Source organism: Glycine max, chromosome 7 (assembly GCF_000004515.6).
Source record: "Glycine max cultivar Williams 82 chromosome 7, Glycine_max_v4.0, whole genome shotgun sequence".
Lineage (NCBI taxonomy): Eukaryota > Viridiplantae > Streptophyta > Magnoliopsida > Fabales > Fabaceae > Glycine > Glycine max.
This window is the reverse complement of record NC_038243.2, coordinates 42,678,862-42,699,736: the sequence shown is the minus strand read 5'-3', so window position 1 is coordinate 42,699,736 and position 20,875 is coordinate 42,678,862. Positions and strand designations below refer to the sequence as shown.

At 36.6% G+C, this 20,875-nt stretch overlaps 3 protein-coding genes across 3 annotated transcripts; 2 read left to right on the top strand and 1 right to left on the bottom strand.

The window, feature by feature from the left end:
- The first annotated feature begins 354 nt into the window (after positions 1-354).
- On the top strand, positions 355-3,339 carry LOC100797678 (probable polygalacturonase). The gene is made up of 6 exons (XM_003528579.4): positions 355-591; positions 1,234-1,551; positions 1,692-1,812; positions 1,925-2,099; positions 2,198-2,268; positions 2,395-3,339. Exons 1-6 carry the CDS (start codon positions 586-588, stop codon positions 3,051-3,053), a joined length of 1,350 nt encoding a protein of 449 aa, XP_003528627.1. The 5' UTR covers positions 355-585; the 3' UTR covers positions 3,054-3,339.
- A 1,369-nt stretch (positions 3,340-4,708) lies between these two features.
- On the top strand, positions 4,709-16,764 carry LOC100815458 (WD repeat-containing protein 43). The gene is made up of 13 exons (XM_003529499.5): positions 4,709-4,893; positions 4,978-5,130; positions 5,252-5,367; positions 5,640-5,794; positions 11,175-11,263; positions 11,417-11,963; positions 12,263-12,421; positions 13,442-13,599; positions 13,763-13,842; positions 14,638-14,749; positions 15,654-15,728; positions 15,802-15,965; positions 16,546-16,764. Exons 1-12 carry the CDS (start codon positions 4,804-4,806, stop codon positions 15,946-15,948), a joined length of 1,881 nt encoding a protein of 626 aa, XP_003529547.1. The 5' UTR covers positions 4,709-4,803; the 3' UTR covers positions 15,949-15,965; positions 16,546-16,764.
- On the bottom strand, positions 16,709-19,233 carry LOC102661152 (uncharacterized). The gene is made up of 3 exons (XM_006583951.4): positions 18,115-19,233; positions 17,900-17,984; positions 16,709-17,821 (listed from the first exon to the last, which is right to left on the bottom strand). Exons 1-3 carry the CDS (start codon positions 18,130-18,132, stop codon positions 17,178-17,180), a joined length of 747 nt encoding a protein of 248 aa, XP_006584014.1. The 5' UTR covers positions 18,133-19,233; the 3' UTR covers positions 16,709-17,177.
- Between the last annotated feature and the right edge of the window lie 1,642 nt (positions 19,234-20,875).

Genomic DNA, 20,875 nt, shown 5'->3' with positions numbered 1-20,875 from the left:
TTATATAAATCAAAACAATTTTTTTATGTAATTATATAATTTTTTGGGTTATCTTGTTTTAGGTGCCCAATATCTATCGAATTGATGATTAATTTTAGTCACAAAACTTAATTAATTATTTTTAATTTTATCTTCTTTTTCAGCTATTTTATTTATTCATAAGACTCCATCCTAGATTTTGTTGAAAAAATCTAAGTCTATTTCCACCATAATAAACTTAACGTTGGTGATGTAATTTTATAATTATGAATAAGTTTTAATTTCAATTATCTATTTATAATAATGATGTTCTGAAGATGAAAAATATATTCGTCATATAAAAAAAAGCATGTGTACATGTCATAGAAGAAAAGACCATTAATCCTCTCCTTTTCTGTCATTTACATGATTAATGCTTATAATATTCACTAACTTGCATAAAGCTGTCCTTGTCCTTCTCTTCACCTTGCTTCTGGTTCCTCTCCTTCAATATTCTTTCTCTGCCCCTGTAACTTTTTTTTTTTTTGGTTCTTTCTTGGTGCTTGGGCACTAGCTCTGCTTATTCTATCCCTTGCACTGTGCTGTCAGAAGTTTTGACCAAAGAACATGCTAGTACGTATGTTTCTCTTATTGATTTTGTTATGAAATTCTTGGGCTTATTGTCTTATATTGCTTTTGGATTGATAACAGCGAAGGAAGATTGTTTTATAATTTTAAATCTTTGGTCGGATTTTAAATGGTTGAATTAGTGTACATGTATCCCATTGGGCTACGTGTTTGATTCCATTTGGATTTGGACCCTTTGGTCTTGCTCCTTTCAGATGCAACGGTAGTTGCGGTCCATGGTAGGCTTCAATGGAAATATTTTTTTATGATCTGTAAAACTTGCAAACTTTGCATTTCAATCATCAAATGCAATGCACAACAGTTCTTCTGTTCTGAGTCTTTCTCAATTGTTTTCAATTTATTAACACATAGTATTGCATACATCGTTATTAATGGAGATGAGTCTTCTGCTTTGATTATTGACTTATTGTCTTTGGTATGAAATTCTTCACTTTCAGTCTTTCTGTTTACTAAGGTAGTTGTGCATTCCTATTGGAAATGCTTATGAGTAAAGGGAAGTGAATTATTTGTTCACGGAAGAAGATTCTTTTATCTCTATCTTTCTTGAATCAATCTTGGGCATAATTAATTTGTTGGATGACTTGTGAGAATCAATGTTTTGATTTCCCTCCCTAAATAATTGTTCAGGTGGCATTTCTCTTGCTGTTGGCGTTGAGCAATGAAGTCAGAGTTAATGGTGATGGCAGTGGTAGACAATGTGAGATTAATCCAGCACTAAAGCCAAGACCACACACTGTCTCCATCTTGGAGTTTGGTGCGGTTGGGGATGGTAAAACATTGAACACTATGGCATTCCAGAATGCCATTTTCTATCTCAAGTCGTTTGCTGACAAGGGTGGTGCTCAGTTATATGTGCCACCGGGAACATGGTTGACTCAAAGTTTCAATCTTACTAGCCATCTCACACTTTTCTTGGAAAAAGGTGCTGTAATTCTTGGATCTCAGGTATTTCACCTTTGGCCTTTTCTTTTACTGACTTTTGATCATTGTCCTTTTACTGAGGAAAGCACATGTAACATATTCCAGTCTGGGGTTACTCTTACTGACAAGTGGTTTTTCTTATTCTTGGCCTTTTACTTTGATAGGATCCATTTCACTGGGAAGTTGTTGATCCATTACCTTCTTATGGCCGAGGAGTTGAAGTTCCTGGGGGAAGATATCAGAGTTTGATTAACGGAAACATGTTACATGATGTGGTGATAACAGGTTTTTTCCACTCCCAACATCTTTTCTTTTCCCTCCTCCCCTTCCTCAAATTTCCATCTTTTTGATGGGCTGTTTATGGCTCGAAATTTCATATCTTAATGGGTATTACTAGGTAATAATGGAAACATTGATGGCATGGGATTTGCTTGGTGGGAATTGTTTAGCTCTCATTCCCTGAACTACAGCCGTCCACATCTGATTGAATTAGTGGCATCTGATCACGTGGTAGTTTCAAATCTTACATTCTTGAACGCTCCTGCATATAGCATTCACCCAGTTTATTGCAGGTATGTTCTGTGCTTCTTTAGACATTACTTGAGTAATAGCATTATAGCAACTTTGTAAACAACAAGTGATATTGATTTGGTTATGTATTGCCACACAGCAATGTACATATTCACAATGTTTCAATTTCTGCTCCTCCAGAATCCCCTAATACCGTTGGCATAGTACCAGGTGTGTTACATATCATGGAATTAATATTTGGTGAATTTTGTGAAAATAACATTGCCTCCCAAATTTCAATGGCTTATAGTAAATGTTACCAATGGTCGCTAATTCTTGTGCACTTAATTTCTCCAGATTCTTCTGACCATGTTTGTATAGAGGATTGTGTCATTGCAACGGGGTATGATGCAATTTCCCTCAAAAGTGGGTGGGACGAATATGGCATTGCCTATGGCAGGCCAACCGAGAATGTACACATCAGAAGGGTACATCTTCAGGCTTCTTCTGGCTCTACAATTGCATTTGGCAGTGACATGTCTGGTGGCATTTCAAATATTCTTGTGGAGAATGTTCATCTTTACAATTCAAAGAGTGGCATTGAATTCAGAACCATGAGGGGCAGAGGTGGTTATATGAAGGAAATAATCATATCAGACATAGAAATGGAGAATATATACACTGCAATAGCTGCCACAGGTTATTGTGGGTCTCATCCTGATGACAAATTTGATCCTAATGCTCTCCCACTTTTGGACCACATTATTTTGCAAGATATGATTGGCACAAACATCACTATTGCTGGAAGCTTTGCTGGACTACAGGAATCTCCCTTCACTAACATATGCCTTTCCAACATAACTTTGTCTACAAATTCAGTTTCTTCCATTCCTTGGGAATGCTCAAATGTCTCCGGATTTTCAGATTATGTTCTTCCCAAACCATGTCCTGACCTTGAAACTCTTTCGAATTGTCTCTCCCTGCTGATTATCAAGGGAAAAACTGCAGTCATGTGATAATAATCCTCTATCAACAAAAGGTTCATATTCTTCGATTCCCTGCTTGAAAGGCCATGAAAAGTGACTGGCCATTGCTACCTCAGATTAAAACCCACATTCTTTCCAATAAGACTGTTATTCGGATTATTCATTTTTCCATCCTTAGATTTGCATTCTTGCATGCTGCAAGCACCAAGCAACACATAATTTGTACAGCTTCATTTCTTCATTCATGTGTAATGAAATTTTGGCAGTGCCCACAAGAGGACTGAATTTGAAATACATGTTTTTGCATTAGTCCATTGTAATTTCATTGTAAAGCATGTGATAGATTTCCGTGAGTCTCAATCAAAGAAATTTGAACTTGAAGCCATAATACACCGATGGTATAAAAATGTTTTAGGCAATTGACACTGTACAATATTTATACTGAAAACTAAATTCATATTATTACCCATGTAAAGTTTGTATCATTTTAGAGTTTAATTTCAAGACATTTTTATTGTAAAAAAATTATGTTATTAACCAATTAAAAATCATCTTAAAAATAATTATTATAAAAGTTAACGTATGACAATTTGTAATTGGATACTGGAGTTGATAATTTTTACACTATCGGTAAATTTTAATTAAATTTATAATTTTAAATCAGCATTTGGTTGAGTAAGTAAATTATTCTCAGTAAATAAAGTAATTAATAATAATTTCCACTCCATTAATCAAATTGTTAGTGCTACTGCTAGGAGAATATCTAGCTAGTGTAACTGCAGTGACATTTCCCCAATGCTTCTCACAGGCTCACAGCTACCTTCATTTCTTTTCTAGTTTTCTTCCAGACGAGTTCACTGTGGTTTCTGTCCCAACACTCACATATACAAAGAAAAAATAATCTGAGTCCTCCTAATCCTTAATACATCATACAATATTCACTGAAATAATCTCACGAATAGCATTTGTTTATTGAAGTGATGGAAAATATACCACATGAAAGAAGAAACTGATTTCAAAGACAAAATTCATTTTTGGGACAAGAGACCAAGAGTATGCCATTAATATTTTAAAGGTTATTTGTTTTTATAATTTTTTTTGTAATTTAATATATATAAATCTTAAAAAGTAACTTTTTTTATCAATACAATATCACATTTTACATTTTAAAGGAGTGAAGTCCGATGCTTAAAATCTCGTAAATGTTTTATTTTATTTTTCTTGTCAATATGATAAGGGTACATAATGAAATTCATTTTATAAGTATGAGACATATGTAGAAAATAAAACACTAAAATTTAGTTATTAAATGTAGAAAAAGGTGACAAGTTAGTTCAGTAGGTAATTTGATGACACTTTAGTTTCTAAATGTTATAATTTAATGTTAAATTGATTCTAAAAAATATAATTTATTGTCAAATTAATCATTAAATATTACAAATAAATGATAAAATAATCTCATAAATGTAATAGATAGACTAATTTGTCACACATTTAATAAATAAATTTATTTTTTATCTTTTAAAAATTAATTCATCGTTGCATCACATTTTTTTTTTACGAATTTTACTCTTTATCCCATTAGAAATTTGGGGTCCTGTGGATGGGCTAAGTTCATAAAGTCCACAGTGAATAATGAGTGATCCGCAAAACTAAAATATGGACCAACTATAAAAGAAAAAGAAAAACACTTGAAAGTTGGAAGCAAGGCGAGCCGACAGGAAGCTAGCTTGTTTTGTGTTGCGAACGGGTTCCCAGTCAGCTGTTGGTTGGTTGGGGTATGGCTTCAACGGACGTCAGAGGCATTTTGACAGCTTTCAATCCTTCTCTCGACTTCTTCGCTATCACCGCCGGAGACGGTCGCGTCAAGGTTCGTTCGTTTTCTTCTTTCTTCTATGCCTTTCCCTTCCCTTCCTCAACTGAACTGTTACTTATTCACAATTTCTCTGCATAGATATGGGACACACTGAAGGGTCAGGTCCACACCGAGTTCGCTGATATCACCTCAACTCATTCAACTGCTACTACCTTACATCATAAATCATCCATTAACGGCCATCTTGCGCTAGATTATACTTGCATCAAGTGGTTCTCCTTCGAAAAAAAGGTCCGTCCCCTACTTTCTTTTTTTTCATTTAGATATATGTATGTATGTATGTATGTATTACTATTTCTTTTGGAATGATATACACATACACACACACGCCTCGTATTGTGAATTATTGCAGAGGAAAAGGAAGCATATATCCTCCTTGTTAGTGCTTGGAACTGGTGGCGGTGATGTTTTAGCACTTGATGTCGCTTCTGCTCAATTGACTTGGAGACTTACTGACTGTCATCCTGGGTTAGATTTAAACTTAGCTGCACTACCTTTGCTCTTTTTAAGGCTGACATAAAACTGTGTGAATTGTGAAGGCCAAACTCTAATTTTGATTGGACAACAACACTAAAAAGCACTGCATCTAAGTTTCGTTTAATGGATAATTTAGGCCCTAATGCTCTGTGGATTTTAAAATCTGTAACTCCATGATGATTGGACATGGTGACTCAAAACAATGTTACTTTGTGGGGTTTAGTTCCTGATTTCTCTTTCTTGTTTGTTCAACTTGACTGCAGAGGTGTGAGAGCCATTGCATCTTCAGCAAATGTGTCAAGCATTTATACTGCTGGTGTAGATGGGATGGTATGTGTGATAGATTTCATGACAGGAAACCTGTTGGAGAAATTTAAAGCTTCTACAAAGCCAGTATCCTGCATGTCTGTTTCTCCAGGTATTTATCCTTCACAGCTTTTGTATAAATCTTCTTGTTTTGGTGGGAGGAGACGAAATCAATCTGAATTAGACATTTGCGTATGGTGTGTGGTATAATTTGATTGAGTTTCCCATGAAATTCTTTAAGCTTCTTGTTCTTGTACATTGCAATTGATGATAAAATTGCAAAAAGAAAGCTTCTAATTATAAGGTTCAATGATCCAAATTTAGTTAAGGAGACCATCTACTCTTAATGTTAGTTCTTTTATTATCATTAGAATGAAAAACTGTTTATCACGTTAGGTCCATATTTGTTGAATGTGTGCTAACTGTTATAATTATGGGTATTATTAGATGTATCTTTAGAGTAGATTTCCCTAGTTTATCTTGTTGAAGAAGACAGCAGTGTGTACTGTCTTGTCAAAGCTTGTCAAGCTGTCTCTCTCCTATTTGTATATATATATGTTATTTGAATGAAATAAAACTAAGCAACAGAGGGAAAAGTTTCTCTCCTCACATATTCAAAACTTCAAGTTGGTACCAGAGCGGGTCGTATCCACCGCCGTCCACCGCCGTCCACCACCGTCCGCCGCCGTCCGCCGGCCGTTTCAACCGGCGACTACAGGGTTTTGTGCGCCTCGAGGAGCGCAACTCAGCGCAACTAACCGCTGGGCCAGGAGCTTCCCCACGCGCCGTCACGCACCATCTTCGTGCGCGCCAAACGCCGGCGCGTGACCACCACGCGCCGCCCTCCCCTTGCCGGAAACGCGCGCGTTTGCTTCCGGCCGTCTCGTCGGGCTCTCCTGAGTCCATATCAGCCATTAGTTTTTGGTTTCGGCACTTCGTTGAGTGACCTTGTGCCTTCCTTGTCTCTCTACTTTAGTTTCCTTTGATCTGTGAGTGAAAATGGCTTCGTCTGGCCCAATACTTTCGTTTTCTGGAACTCCCACTATCACAACAGCAAAGCTCAATTGGAAAAATTACTTATCCTGGTCTGCTTCAGTAGAACTGTGGTTCCTTGGGCAAGGGCATCATGACCATCTTGAAAAAGATGCTGAGGCAGTTCCGGATGATAAAAGACCTGAGTGGGAAAAGTTAGATTATCAGCTCTGTGCTGTCTTATGGCAGTCAGTTGAGGCAGATGTTTTGGAGATTCTCAGATCGTTCAAAACATGCTGCTCCTTTTGGAAAAAGGCCCGGGAAATCTTTGCCAATGATATTCAGAGTTTGTTTGATGCAACCATGAAGGTCACAGCTCTCAAACAAACCAGCCACGATATGATTGCACACATAGGTAAAGCTCGGGCAGCAGTGGAAGAATTGAAGAGGTTCCTTGTGGCTGAATCGTTGGAGGAAGTGAATAGAAAGCTAGATAAGTTCTATATGGTTCTCATCTTGAGAAGTTTACATTCAGACTTTGATCACGTTCGTGATCAAGTCTTAGCTGGAGATCAGGTTCCGTCGATGGATTCTCTCATCACTAGGCTGCTTCGTGTTCCCCATGCATTGAAAGAAGAAAATCCGGCTGATGTAGTGGAGACGTCAGCCATGGCTGCACCTCGTGGGAGAGGGGGAGGACGTAACAGTAGAGGAGGCCGTGGTGGGAGAGGTGGACGTCCTCAATGCACATATTGCAAGAGGATGGGCCACACACAAGAGACTTGCTACTCCTTGCATGGCTTCCCTGACAAAGTAGCTCAGGTAACTCAGACCGAAACCGAAAAATCAGAGTCTAAGTTCTCTGATAAAGAATATTAAGAATATTTGAAGCTGAAATCTGAGAAATCCAGCAGCCAGACTTCATCTTCCTCTGTACCATGTTATTCAACAGCATGTATTTCTCAATCTATTGATGGTCCCAGTCCTTGGATACTTGATTCAGGTGCCTCTGATCATATTTCTGGTAACAAGTCTTCTTTTACATCCATTTCTTTTCCAAAAATTCCTCATCTTGTTACTGTGGCTAATGGTTCCAAAGTTGCAGCTCAAGGGAGTGGTCATGTGTCTTTATCTTCCTCATTGAAGTTGGATTCTGTTTTGTTTATTCCTCAATGTCCCTACAATTTAATTTCATTGAGTCAGTTAACCCGTTCATTAAATTGCTCAGTAACCTTTACTGCTAATTCTTTTGTTATCCAGGAACATGGCACGGGTCGATTGATTGGAGAAGGACGTGAATCACGAGGACTTTACTACTTGAAGCCCAACTTTTCTGTTTCTTGTTCAGCAACTTCAAACCCCAAACTTTTGCATGATCGTCTAGGTCACCCAAGTCTACCAAAACTGAAAATGATGATCCCTAGTCTGAAGAATCTTCGAGTCTTAGAATGTGAACCTTGTCAACTAGGAAAACATGTTAGGTCCTCATTTCCAAAAACTGTTCAAAGATGTAATTCAGCCTTCTCTATCATTCATTCTGATATTTGGGGACCAAGTCGTGTTTCCTCTTTTGGTTTTCGATATTTTGTAACTTTTATTGATGAATTTTCTAGATGTACTTGGGTTTATTTAATGAAAGACAGATCTGAACTTTTGCCTATTTTCATGTCCTTCCTCAATGAGATTGAAAACCAATTTAAAACAACAATTCAGGTTTTTAGAAGTGATAATGCCAAAGAGTATTTCTCTCATGATTTCTCCTCTTTGTTATCTTCAAAAGGCATTCTACATCAATCTACATGTCCCCATACACCACAACAAAATGGTATCGCCGAAAGGAAAAATCGTCATCTCCTTGACATCGCACGATCACTAATGTTAGCCTCTCATGTTCCCACACACCATTGGGGGGATGCGGTGCTTACTGCTTGTTCCTAATTACAGAATGCCTTCCTCCTCTCTTGAGATCAAATTCCTCACTCAATCATTTTCCCTCATGATCATTTATTCCATGTTCCACCTAAAGTGTTTGGCTGTACTTGTTTTGTTCATAATCTCTCCCCTGGTTTAGACAAACTTTCTGCCCGTGCAATTAAATGTGTCTTTTTAGGTTATTCTCGTCTTCAAAAGGGTTACAAATGCTTCTCACCATCCACCAGGCGATACTACATGTCTGCAGATGTAACCTTCTTTGAAGACACACCATTCTACCCATCATCTATTGACCATTCTTCTTCCATCCAGAATGTCCTTCCAATTCCCTCTCCATGTCCTCTAGATACCTCAAATCCAGATGTCAGTGAGGTTCCTTCTCCACCTCATCCAACTGAAGTTGCTTCTCCACCTCTTCTCACAAACCAATGCAGGATACAACAAGTTGGTCCTTCAATACCTGAAGCTTCTTTTCATGATTCTCCTCCTTCTTCAATCAATCCTCAAGCCATGGATCCTGCCACTTCTCATCCCTCTGATTCAGATTGGCCCATTGCCATCCGAAAAGGTACTAGATCCTCTCGTAATCCTCATCCTATCTATAACTTTTTGAGTTATCATCGTTTGTCTCCTTTATATTCTTCGTTTGTTTCCTCTCTATCTTCACATTTTGTCCCTTCTAATATTCATGAGGCACTTAGTCATCCTGGATGGAGACAAGCTATGATTGATGAAATGCAAGCTCTTGAACATAGTGGTACTTGGGAACTTGTTTCTCTTCCTCCTGGTAAGAAGGCTGTGGGTTGTAGATGGGTCTACGCAGTTAAAGTTAGGCCTAATGGTGAAATTGATCGACTTAAGGCTCGATTAGTAGCTAAAGGCTATACTCAGATATATGGCCTTGATTATTGTGACACCTTCTCTCCGGTAGCTAAGATCACTACTGTCCGTCTCTTTCTTGCTATGGCTGCCATGCGTCATTGGCCTCTTCATCAGCTTGATATTAAAAATGCCTTTCTTCATGGTGATCTTGAGGAAGAAATTTATATGGAGCAACCTCCTGAGTTTGTTGCTCAGGGGGAGTATGGTCTTGTTTGTAAGCTGCGTCGATCTCTCTATGGGTTGAAGCAATCCCCTCGGGCTTGGTTTGGTAAATTCAGTCATATTGTTCAACTTTTTGGGTTGAAACGTAGTGAGGCTGATCATTCTGTTTTTTATTGTCATTCATCCCCTGGAAAATGTGTTTACTTGATAGTATATGTTGATGATATAGTGATTACAGGGAATGATGCTTCTAAGATTATTCAACTAAAGGAGCACTTATTTAGTCATTTCCAGACCAAAGACTTGGGATATTTGAAGTACTTCCTTGGTATTGAGGTGGCTCAGTCAGGAGATGGTATTGTGATCTCTCAAAGGAAGTACGCCCTTGACATTTTGGAGGAGACAGGCATGCAGAATTGTAGACCTGTTGATAGTCCTATGGATCCGAATCTGAAGCTTCTTGCAGATCAGAGTGAAATGTATTCTGATCCCGAGAGATATAGAAGACTTGTGGGAAAACTCATCTATCTCACCATTACAAGACCTGATGTTTCCTTTGCTGTTGGAGTGGTGAGCCAATTTATGCAAAACCCTCGTGTTGATCATTGGAATGCTGTTATGCGTATTCTTAGATACATTAAAAGAGCTCCAGGTCAAGGATTACTTTATGAAGACAAAGGTAATACACAAGTATCTGGATATTGTGATGCAGATTGGGCTGGCTGTCCTATGGATAGGAGATCCACATCCGGATATTGTGTCTCGATTGGAGGGAATGTTATTTCTTGGAAAAGTAAGAAGCAAACTGTTGTTGCTAGATCTAGTGCAGAGGCTGAATATAGATCTATGGCTGTAGTTACATGTGAACTTATGTGGGTCAAACAAATTCTTGAAGAGTTGAAATTCTGCAAAGTGATGCAAATGAAGTTGTATTGTGATAATCAGGCTGCTCTGCATATTGCTTCAAATCCAGTCTTCCATGAGAGAACCAAGCACATAGAGATTGACTGTCACTTTATTCGGGAGAAGCTACTGTCTAAAGAGATTGTTACTGAATTCATTAATTCCAATGATCAGCCAGCAGATATTTTGACTAAATCCTTAAGGGGGCCTAGAATTCAGTTTATATGTTCCAAGCTTGGTGCATATAATTTATATGCTCCAGCTTGAGGGGGAGTGTTATAATTATGGGTATTATTAGATGTATCTTTAGAGTAGATTTCCCTAGTTTATCTTGTTGAAGAAGACAGCAGTGTGTACTGTCTTGTCAAAGCTTGTCAAGCTGTCTCTCTCCTATTTGTATATATATATGTTATTTGAATGAAATAAAACTAAGCAACAGAGGGAAAAGTTTCTCTCCTCACATATTCAAAACTTCAAGTCTAACTATTAGCATTTAGCACTATTGCAATAATTCCTGAGCTGCAGTGAGTCAAAACTCAAAAGGGCTTCAGTGAATCATGATTTAGATGAATCTCCAATTTGTAGGTATATTACTACTGTTTTGATTACTGATTTGGTAATTGCTTCTCTACTTAAATCAGATGGGAACACATTAGCTACTGCAGCAGCACAATTGAAGATTTTTAACTGTTCTAATCACAAAAAGATTCAAAAGTTCTCTGGTCATCCTGTGAGTCTCGTATATTTCCAGATATACATGCATATACTCTATCAGTGCCCTTTTAATTTGTCCTAAAAACAGGCGTCCCTTTTTTTATTAATTTTTTTGTCATTGTGATGATTTTGTTGCTTGTATAACAATTGTTTTTAGTTTAATTAACAGGGATCTGTTCGATGCATGCTTTTCACTGAAGATGGGAAGTATGTCCTCTCGTCTGCTGTTGGAGAAAGATATGTTGCTGTTTGGAGGATAGATGGTGCTAAAAAGCAGTCAGCTAGTTGTGTTCTTGCGATGGAGCACCCTGCTGTCTTTCTTGATAGCAGGTGCATTGATAGTGGGGAACATGATGAGGCTGGCATATGTGTTTTGGCAATCTCAGAAATTGGCATTTGTTATTTATGGTTTGGTAATAGTATCGAAGAACTGCGTAATGCAAAACCCACAAAAATATCCTTATCTTTAGAAGACATGCCCTCCAGAAATTACAAGGGAGCTCTGCCAGCAATATATGCTGCAAAATTACAAGGCATCCAGAAGCCAGCCTCTGGGCAAGTTTTTCTTGTTTATGGGTTGCTTGTAAAACCATCATTTAGAAAAATTCTAGTGCATTCTGGTGCGGACATAAAATTGAATGTCTCTCATGATGGTGTTCTTCTTCCAATGAGTCAATCTCTTGTTAAATATAAGAAGGGGACAAATGCTCAAACAGGTAAGACTTTCTGTGCCTTTGATTAACTCTTTCTCATGAGCATTCTCTTATTTTGACTAATTTTTGTCAATAATAAACTATTTCAAAAGTTTGAGCTATTATATGGGATGGGAACCCTAAGATGTGTTTATATATCTTACAATTTTTTTCCATGCTTGCTTTGGTGCTCATAATTTTTCTATCTGATCCTATAACTAATTTTGAACCTATGCCCCAAAATAAGCTGATCTTATATTTCTTAGTAATTGTGTTCCTGATCCTGTTGTAGGTTACTAACTGATGTTCCTATACATTGACAGCTACTGCACTAGACCGAGCTAATGCTGAGGATGCCTTGCTTCCAATTCCTAAGGTTTTTGATTCTCATGAGAAAGAGAAAGCATTTCAAAACTCTCTGGACAAGGATGTAATTGATGATTTCCATAGAAGTAGTAAAGATGATTCTGTTGAGATAGAAGGTATCAATATGATTTTTTCTTGAACAAATGCATGATTGATTAATGCATCAATTGTTACAGAGACTGGACATATTCTTTTTGGTTTATTACCATATTTTCTTGCTAAGCAATAAATTGAACACTTTTATTATTTTCCTGAAAATGGAATTTCTTGCTAACCAACTTGGAAATTTCATGTTTAATAACAAGTCCACCCTGCATGCAAAGAATATGTACAGTGAGATTCTCATGTGGTTGATTCACTTCTAGGTATTTGTGCTTGTGTTTACATATCTAAGTAACATACATTATTGTTGTTTGTTATAAATCAGTGGTACAATTGTTTATTCATAATATTAATTTTTTTTAAAGGACAATCTAATGAATGCAATGCTATTACTCGTCAGTCATTTGATGTTAAAACTGAACCATTATATATATGCTTTTTTTTGGAACAAAAAAGGCATGCAAGAGCATCTCAATAGAGTCAGGCATCCCAGCTAGGTTGTCACCCCTGTCACTACCAATCATCTGCAGAACATCATAAAAAAATGAAAGAGAACAAGAGCTGGAGGGGGGGATAAGCCGAACCCGTGAAAACAAGGATCAATCATCTAAACCTATAGTTAGGAATACCAAACCTATTCTGGTTAAAGTCCTCACTAATGAAACTAAAAATCAAATCCCAGAAAAAATAGTCCTGTATAGTAAGACCATGAGAGGCTAGCTTGTCTGCATAAAACTTCTTATATTGAACGCCATTATTTCAAGGTCAACCACAGTTTTGACCTTTCAATAAAAATATTGAGGAATTGTAATTGCTTATGAATTGTAACTTTTTCTGTTTTTCACCACCAGTCAATGGGGTAGCATTCTTGGCATTGGCTGATTGGCATTTCCACCATCAAATGAGAGATATTTTTAATATAATTTGCCTTTGTCTTCTGTTCATTGCTGCTACTAAGTATAAACTAGAATAGAAAATGCATTGGCACTTCTTTTATGCTTTGCTTAACCTATTGATTTTACCAATCTATGCAGATGATATGGCACAAAGTGAGATTGATGTAATTTGCATGGAGGACCGGATGAGATCTCTAGGGATGATTTCCAGTGAAAGTGACTATGCATCAAACATTGAACTTTGCTGTAAGTTGTTGAAGGGTATTGATCTGGAAGCTACTATTCCAGTGAAAAAGGTTAGTTTATGAGTCAATGGGACTGTCTTTTGCTATTACTTTTGGTTCCAGATGTTCTTTTATCTATTTACTTTTTATATTGTTATTGCATTATATTAATTTCCATATTTTTAAAAGTTGCATGCAATTGTTTATGTGCCTGAATTTAAGATCCATTTATCAGATAAGAGCAGCTGTTTTGTCTATGAAGTCAACCAAAGCATGGAAGCTACTGGAAGTGTTACTGGCTGCATGGAAATCAAGGTTTGGTTTCTTTTCTTGGGCTTTCTTCTGAAAGATCTCTTGCCTATGCTGGAATTTTCTAAATTTTCTCTTGTTTGTTCATTGTTTTATTGCAATATTAAAATAAACCAATGTTATTCTAGGAGTAATGTTAAGTAACTTAAGTTATAGGTAGCATTGGATGTCTAGTTCCTTCCTCAAGTTGAAATGGAATACCAATGTGTTAGGAACCAAGAATAGGAATAGGAAGGGATGAAAAATAGGAGAGAGATATCTCCTCCAGGCTCCAACAATTGTTCCCCCCTCACAAAGGATTTCTTCTTTTACAGGGAGCAAAAGCTCAATTCTCAAATGATTCAAAACTGAATACCTCTTGCCTGACACCCTCCTCCTATTTATTTACCTCCTAGACCCCTCTAACTAACTAACTAACTATAACAACAAGATAGAATTGGAATCAAAATGAACCAAATGGTAGTGTGGTAAAATTTATATTAATTCTCGAAGTTAAATGTTATCTTATGATAAATACTTCACCTGCTCAAGTAATTTAGAAGAATGGGAATCAGTGTTGGCTTGTAATCATGTTAAGGAAGATGCTATTTAGCTTAGGTCCTGTTTGGTTTCAGAAAACATCTTGTTTTCATAAATACTTTAGAAAAATGCCAACTTGTTTTCACATTTTTCCTGTTTTAAAATTTTGTAGAGACAGTGGAAACAAGCAGTTGTGATATCTCTTAATGTGTTTTCTTTTCCGTAAATGCCAAAGCATATGCACTCAATTCTCTTGACATTTTCTAAATCTTTATTCAACAGGTCATCTAGTGGAAAGTATATTCTTCCATGGATATACAGCATATTAGTGAATCATGATCTCAATCACATTCCTCGGCAATATGTGACATGTACACTCAATTCCTTAGACAAGGTATAATGGATTAAGTTTTGCTTCCTCATTTATGTGCTTTGTATCTGCAATCTAAACTTTAAATTCATCATGCTTTATTTACAATATGGAAATTTCAAATCTAAATATAATTCCCCTAATTTAATTCTGCAGCTTCTGGTATTATTCCTTCTTGTATAATGAATGCTTCATTAATGTCCTAGGTTAACTTCACTGATGTTAACTAAATGATAGAAAGACTTGCAAGATAATGAAATGGCCAAAAGATCAGTTAATTTAACTTGGCTTTTTAAAATTATATTTTATATTATGCATAGAAATATCTGACATGACTTATGCCATTTATATTGTAATTTGTTCTCTTTCGAATATGCTTGTCTTTGCTTTTTTATCAGTTTCTGGCCCACCCACAATATTTGGCCGACCAATTAGTAATTTGATATGGTTGGGATACTTCACAAAGTCAACATGATGAAACGAAAATACAATGCCTAGCTAATTGCTTAAAGACTTAAGTGCATTGAAGTTGCTTTAACAATTTTGCACGTCCATTCTAAATTTCCTGTTTAAAAACTGAAACTTGAACATGCCATTATATTCTGATTTTGTAAAACAATATTCCTCTAGCTTCTTCTGGGGTGGAAATAAAATCATGACTTGAAAATGTTATCTGATTAATTCTCTAATAAAAGTTGTGATAAAAATGCAATAGGAATAAAGACATGTTATGGATTGGGAGCAATGGGATGTCTTTGTATTGAATGGCTATTTATTAGTATTTTTTAATAAAACTAAGGTTACTCTGATTTGTTTCTTGTCAAATTTGCTTCTTCTGGTCATTCTGATTTCCTGGTGATTTCTGGTTCTGTTTATGTGATATAGCTTTACTTTTTGAGAATTTGAAACGTTGTCTGCCACTTTTCAGATTACCAATTTTAGAGGGGCAACTCATCAGCCTTTGTTACAATTATCAGGTCGTCTGCAACTCCTGACATCACAGGTACAGTCACATTTTCTGAAATTAGTTTGGCCGTCTGTTGAATGTTAGGGGCTTTGTTAAAATTTACTTTCAGATTGAGAAGGCTTCTCAGACTATAAGCCATCCGGTGCATGAACTCCAAATGCAAGAAAGTGAAGATGAAGATGAGGATGAGGTTGAAGATGAATATTATCACGAGGAAGATGATGGTTCTGAAATGAGTACTGATGATGAAAGCTAGTCTGATTTTTTCGAGAGGTAATTACATACATAAAAGTTTTTATTATGGCTTATGCATTTGTCCATACCAAAATTGGTAAAGTTGACAAATAGTGTTTATATTGGTGCTGAGAAACTCAAAATCATGGTGACATCATGAAAAACTAGAAGCAACTTTGTGATGCTTTGCCTTGGAGATCCTGAAACACCCATTCTGCATATGTTTGGGATTTTATAATCCTCTTTCGAGATTGCTTAAATTATTGTTGATAATGATATATTGTTTTCTTTTGCCCCTTATTGCCAAAAAACCTTTTCCACATCATTAATTCTTAAAACTCAATGAAGATCTTAGTCAGATTTATGTAAATTTTTATTAACCTAAAAATTTCTTCTTTGCTTCTTAGCCTATCATAATAAAAGACTATTTTGCAATTAGTAGCCACTATCTAAATTGTTTCTTTGGACTTTGGAGAACTGATCTGGTTTTCCGTTTGCTTATCTTATTTTTGATTTACCCTAAAAATTCTGGTATTGTCTCGTGATGTTAATAATTCTAGCTATCATATAAGTCCATATATGCTTTATTAATTGGAGTTTCACTATCAACTGTTTACAGATTGGGTTCCAAGTTGTCTCTTTTGCGGCTGACGAAGATAGAGGAATGGAAGCTGTATTTCATCCAGCCTCTTGTTCACAATTTTGTTGCTATATAGATAGATACATCCTCAGAAAGAAACTTTGGTACTATCCAGATTTGTTAAAAATGACACGGCCCCTAATTTATGTAATTTGAGAATTTTATTAAGTAAAAATACATAAATATAGTTCGGGCATATTTACTATATGTTTGAATACATGCTCAAAATACTACGATAAAGATTTTGTATTTTCCAGATCTACAACAGCTTTGATTTCGTGATAGCAGTTTTGCATACCCCAAATTGGCCCTACACGTAGCAAGTTAATTGCCAGATATCTTTTTGCCTATATTTACAGATCTCTACCCGAACATGTTTTTATTACTGTTTATTTATTATCGTGCTTTTTCGGTCTCACGAATGGAATCCAGAATAAAATTTTCCAGCACCCAGAAGTTAGGAATATTATCTCCATTCTCAGATCACATGCAAACTAAAGTATTATATTGTTTTACGAATCGTCTTCGACAACTCACTTATCAAGACATATGAGAGCATAAGAGACTTTCTCTGTACTTTTCATAAACAGCTCATGACACCCTAACTACTACTAGACAATGCAACATGCATTCGGATTGTCATCGCTGAACATGGATGCGATGTTTACATTGTTGTTCTGGTAATCTCCACTGTAGTGTTCTATACAATTGTAATGTGTGTATCTGGAAGGTGATCTGACATATTCATATTCAGTGACGTATGACGAAGGCACGTGTGTGTTATAGCTGTGTGTCACATACATGGGTCGGGATGGCTCTTTTAGAAATATAGGACCATTATGGTATCTGTACCAGTGTTCAACATGTTTGTGGCCAGAACTGAATCTGTTAACGTAGTTAGGCAGATGATGGGGTGTCACATGAACCTGCTCTAATTCTTCTGTTCCTGTGTTGTTCTGCCACTGTCGGGTTGTGTTGTGCCATGTAGGTATGTGTGATGTTGTTGCTTCAGGTGGTGGCTGTTGAGGCGGTGGAGCTTGCGTTGGTGGTGGTTGTGTTGCATCAGGAGCTGGTGCATTTGCATTTCCTTTTGGTTCTGGTTCAGTTGGTTTAGATGGAGACGGTAGTTCAAAACTAGAGCAAATGATGGCATTCTTCTTTGTCTTCTTAATTGCTTTGACAACTTGTTCTGGATCTGCCCACCCAATAATTGTGAGCTTTTGTCGAAGTAAGTCAACACGAAGATCATGTATACCTGCAAATGGAGAAAGTTCATCAAATAATTTGGTAGCGTTGCTGCGTCATTTGCAAGGGAAATAATTTGAATACATACCATGAATTCCATTTAGTGCTTTTTTGATCTTCTGCACGCACCCGTTGCAGTCCACTCGGACCTGTATCTGTGTGACACGAGGTGCCTGCATTTGATGGATTAGCCACTCTTGAAGATAATGCTTTACCATATGTTAAATTGATCGAAAATCACAAAAGAAAAAATAAAATATTGAACTGGCATGTTAATCAACATATATGCTTGGATATTATTACCTGTGACTCCCGAGCCATGGAGGCATGGAGCTGTAAAGTTAGAGAAAAAACCAATATATGCTTTTGTTTTTAAGGAAGTGGATTATGGATATGGAGAACCTGTGAATGGAATCCATCTGTTCATGCCTTGCACGGGAAAGGAATATGTTAAAGGCAAGACATGTGGGAAATGCAAGGAATCATTTTTTTTGTTTTTTTGTTTTTGGGGGCCAAGGGGAGATAGAAAGAGAAAAATGGTCCACGGAAGAGGGGTGATGATTCAGGAAAGAATTCAGAGGTTCTCTATGGACATTTGTAAATTGTAAGGCCGAATCTCAGTTGTTATCTTTAATTGAGAATTTGAGTGATGCCGAAGATATGAGGCTGGGGGCATATCCAATTCCAACACTGTCTAAAAGCTTAAACGGTAGGGCGGGTGAAGGTTGACAAACCGTTGGCTATAATGCTTTCGTCACAAAGAAGGCAATTATATATGGTTTGTGACTTAACCTTGGTTGGAAGGAAGAAACCTTGAACTTGACATCTCTCGTAAGGGTAGGCAAAAACAAATACAGACAGTGTTTGGGTGCTCATTGGTTTTTGTTTAATCCATTCATATTTTAGAATTCGGGTGCAATAGCATCACAGGGCATTTGGTGAGTTCCTATATTAAGGTTTTTTCAACGAAGAAAACTATCACAATGATGAATCAATAAAGCTTTATCCCGGAGAATGTCAGCTGCAGATCGCCTTAACTGCTCTTTCTGAATATCATTTTTGGGCGACTCCATACTAAAATTGTATCATCCTGCTTGAAAGTCTTTTTGCATAATTTAAACAAATTCAGTATAAAGTTGTACGGAAAGTTTCTAGTCCTTTCCGCAAATTCTTTTTCATCAAGTGGTGGTTTCTTTCACACAGTTTGGAAGGAATTGTTGAAGATGTGACTGTTGGAAGTGTCACAAACTCAAACAGCAGAATATCAGATTTTATGTTATTCTTTAGGAAAATAAAATTCATGTTAATTGATAGGATGATTCTATTTTGTTCCTATTTTTTTTAGGCATAACCTGTTAGTGGTTTACTTATCTATTAGCGGTTCTGTTTTGCATGTTTTATAAATGTGTTGCTTCACATATGAATAATATAAGTCCACCATTACAATTTCCTCTTTGTTTTTCCTTACCCACTACACTTTATATTATGTTGTTATACATAAAAACAACAAATTGGTATCTAAAGCTTTTATCTTTGAGGGATCTCTGAGTTGAGAGAAACACTAATGGAGGGAGAGACATACACAATGGGTCCACCACCAATTTTTTATGGTAAGGAGTATGAGTTATGTGCTACAAGGATGATCAGTCATCTTGAATCATTGGATCTTTGGGAGGCAGTAGAAGAAAATTATGATGTTCCTGAATTGCCTACAAATTCAACAATGGCTCAAATGAAGAATCATAAGGAGAAGAAGACAAAAAAGGCTAAGACTAGAATTTTCCTTTTTTTGCTGTCAAAAATTATTTTTACAAGAATTATGAATTTCAAATCTGCTAAAGAGATTTGAGATTATCTCAAAAAAGAATACTATGACTTTGAAAGAACCAAAGGCATGAAAGTGCTCAACTTAAGTAGAGAATTTGAGATGCAGAGGATGAAGGAGACGAAAACAATTAAAGCCTATGTTGACCGATTGTTAAGCATAGCAAACAAAGTGCAACTTCTTGGGAATGACTTTTCTGATGAAAGAATAGTGCAGAAATTTATGGTTGTTGTACTTGAAAAGTATGAATTAGAGATATCAGTGTTGGAGGAAGCAAAAGATCTTTCAACCATCACCTTGGGAGAATTGGTAAGTGTTTTATAGGTTCAAGAGCAAAGAAGAATGATGAGACAGGAGGAGGCTCTGCAAGGTTCTTTTCATGCAAAAGCACAAAATTCAAAAGGTGGCAAAGAGAAGAAGAACAACAAATGGAAGAACAAAAATTCAAAAGACTCCAACAAGCAGCAAGGTGAGACTTTTCCCCCTTGTTCACATTGCAAAAGGACAAACCATCCCTAGAGAAAATGTTGGTGGAGGTCGAATATCAAGTGCAGAAAATGTGGCGATTTGGGACATATAGAATGAATTTGCAAGTCTAAATTGGAGGAGGTAAAGGAGAATGTGGAGGAACAAGAAGAAGAACAACTCTTTGTTGCAACTTGCTTTTCTACAAGCAACATTTCCAGTGATTCATGGTTGATAGACAACGGCTGCACAAATCACATGACCAACGACCAAAAGCTCTTCAAAGAGTTGGACAAAACCATTGTTTCCAAAGTAAAAATTGGAAACGGTGATTTCATCTTAGTCATGGGAAAATGGATTGTTGCTATTGAAAGCTTGGTAGGTCTAAAACATATCTCTGATGTCTTGTATGTGCCTGATATTGACCAAAATTTGCTCAGTCTTGCACAGCTAGTAGAAAAGGGATTCAAAGTCATATTTGAAGACAATTGGTGCTTGATCAAAGATGTAAAAGACAAAGATGTATGCAGGGTGAAAATGAAAGCTAAAAGCTATGCTCTAAATCTTATGGAGGAGGAGCAAATAACTTTTTCAAGCACAACCACCTATCTGATCTATAACACAAAAGACTTGGACATTTCCACCTTATTGGACTATTATACATGTAGAAACATGCCTTGGTAAGCTAGTTAGAAAACCATTTCCTCAAATAGTTTGGAGAGCAACTCAAAGGTTGTAGCTGGTTCACACATATGTTGAGGGACCTTAGAGAGT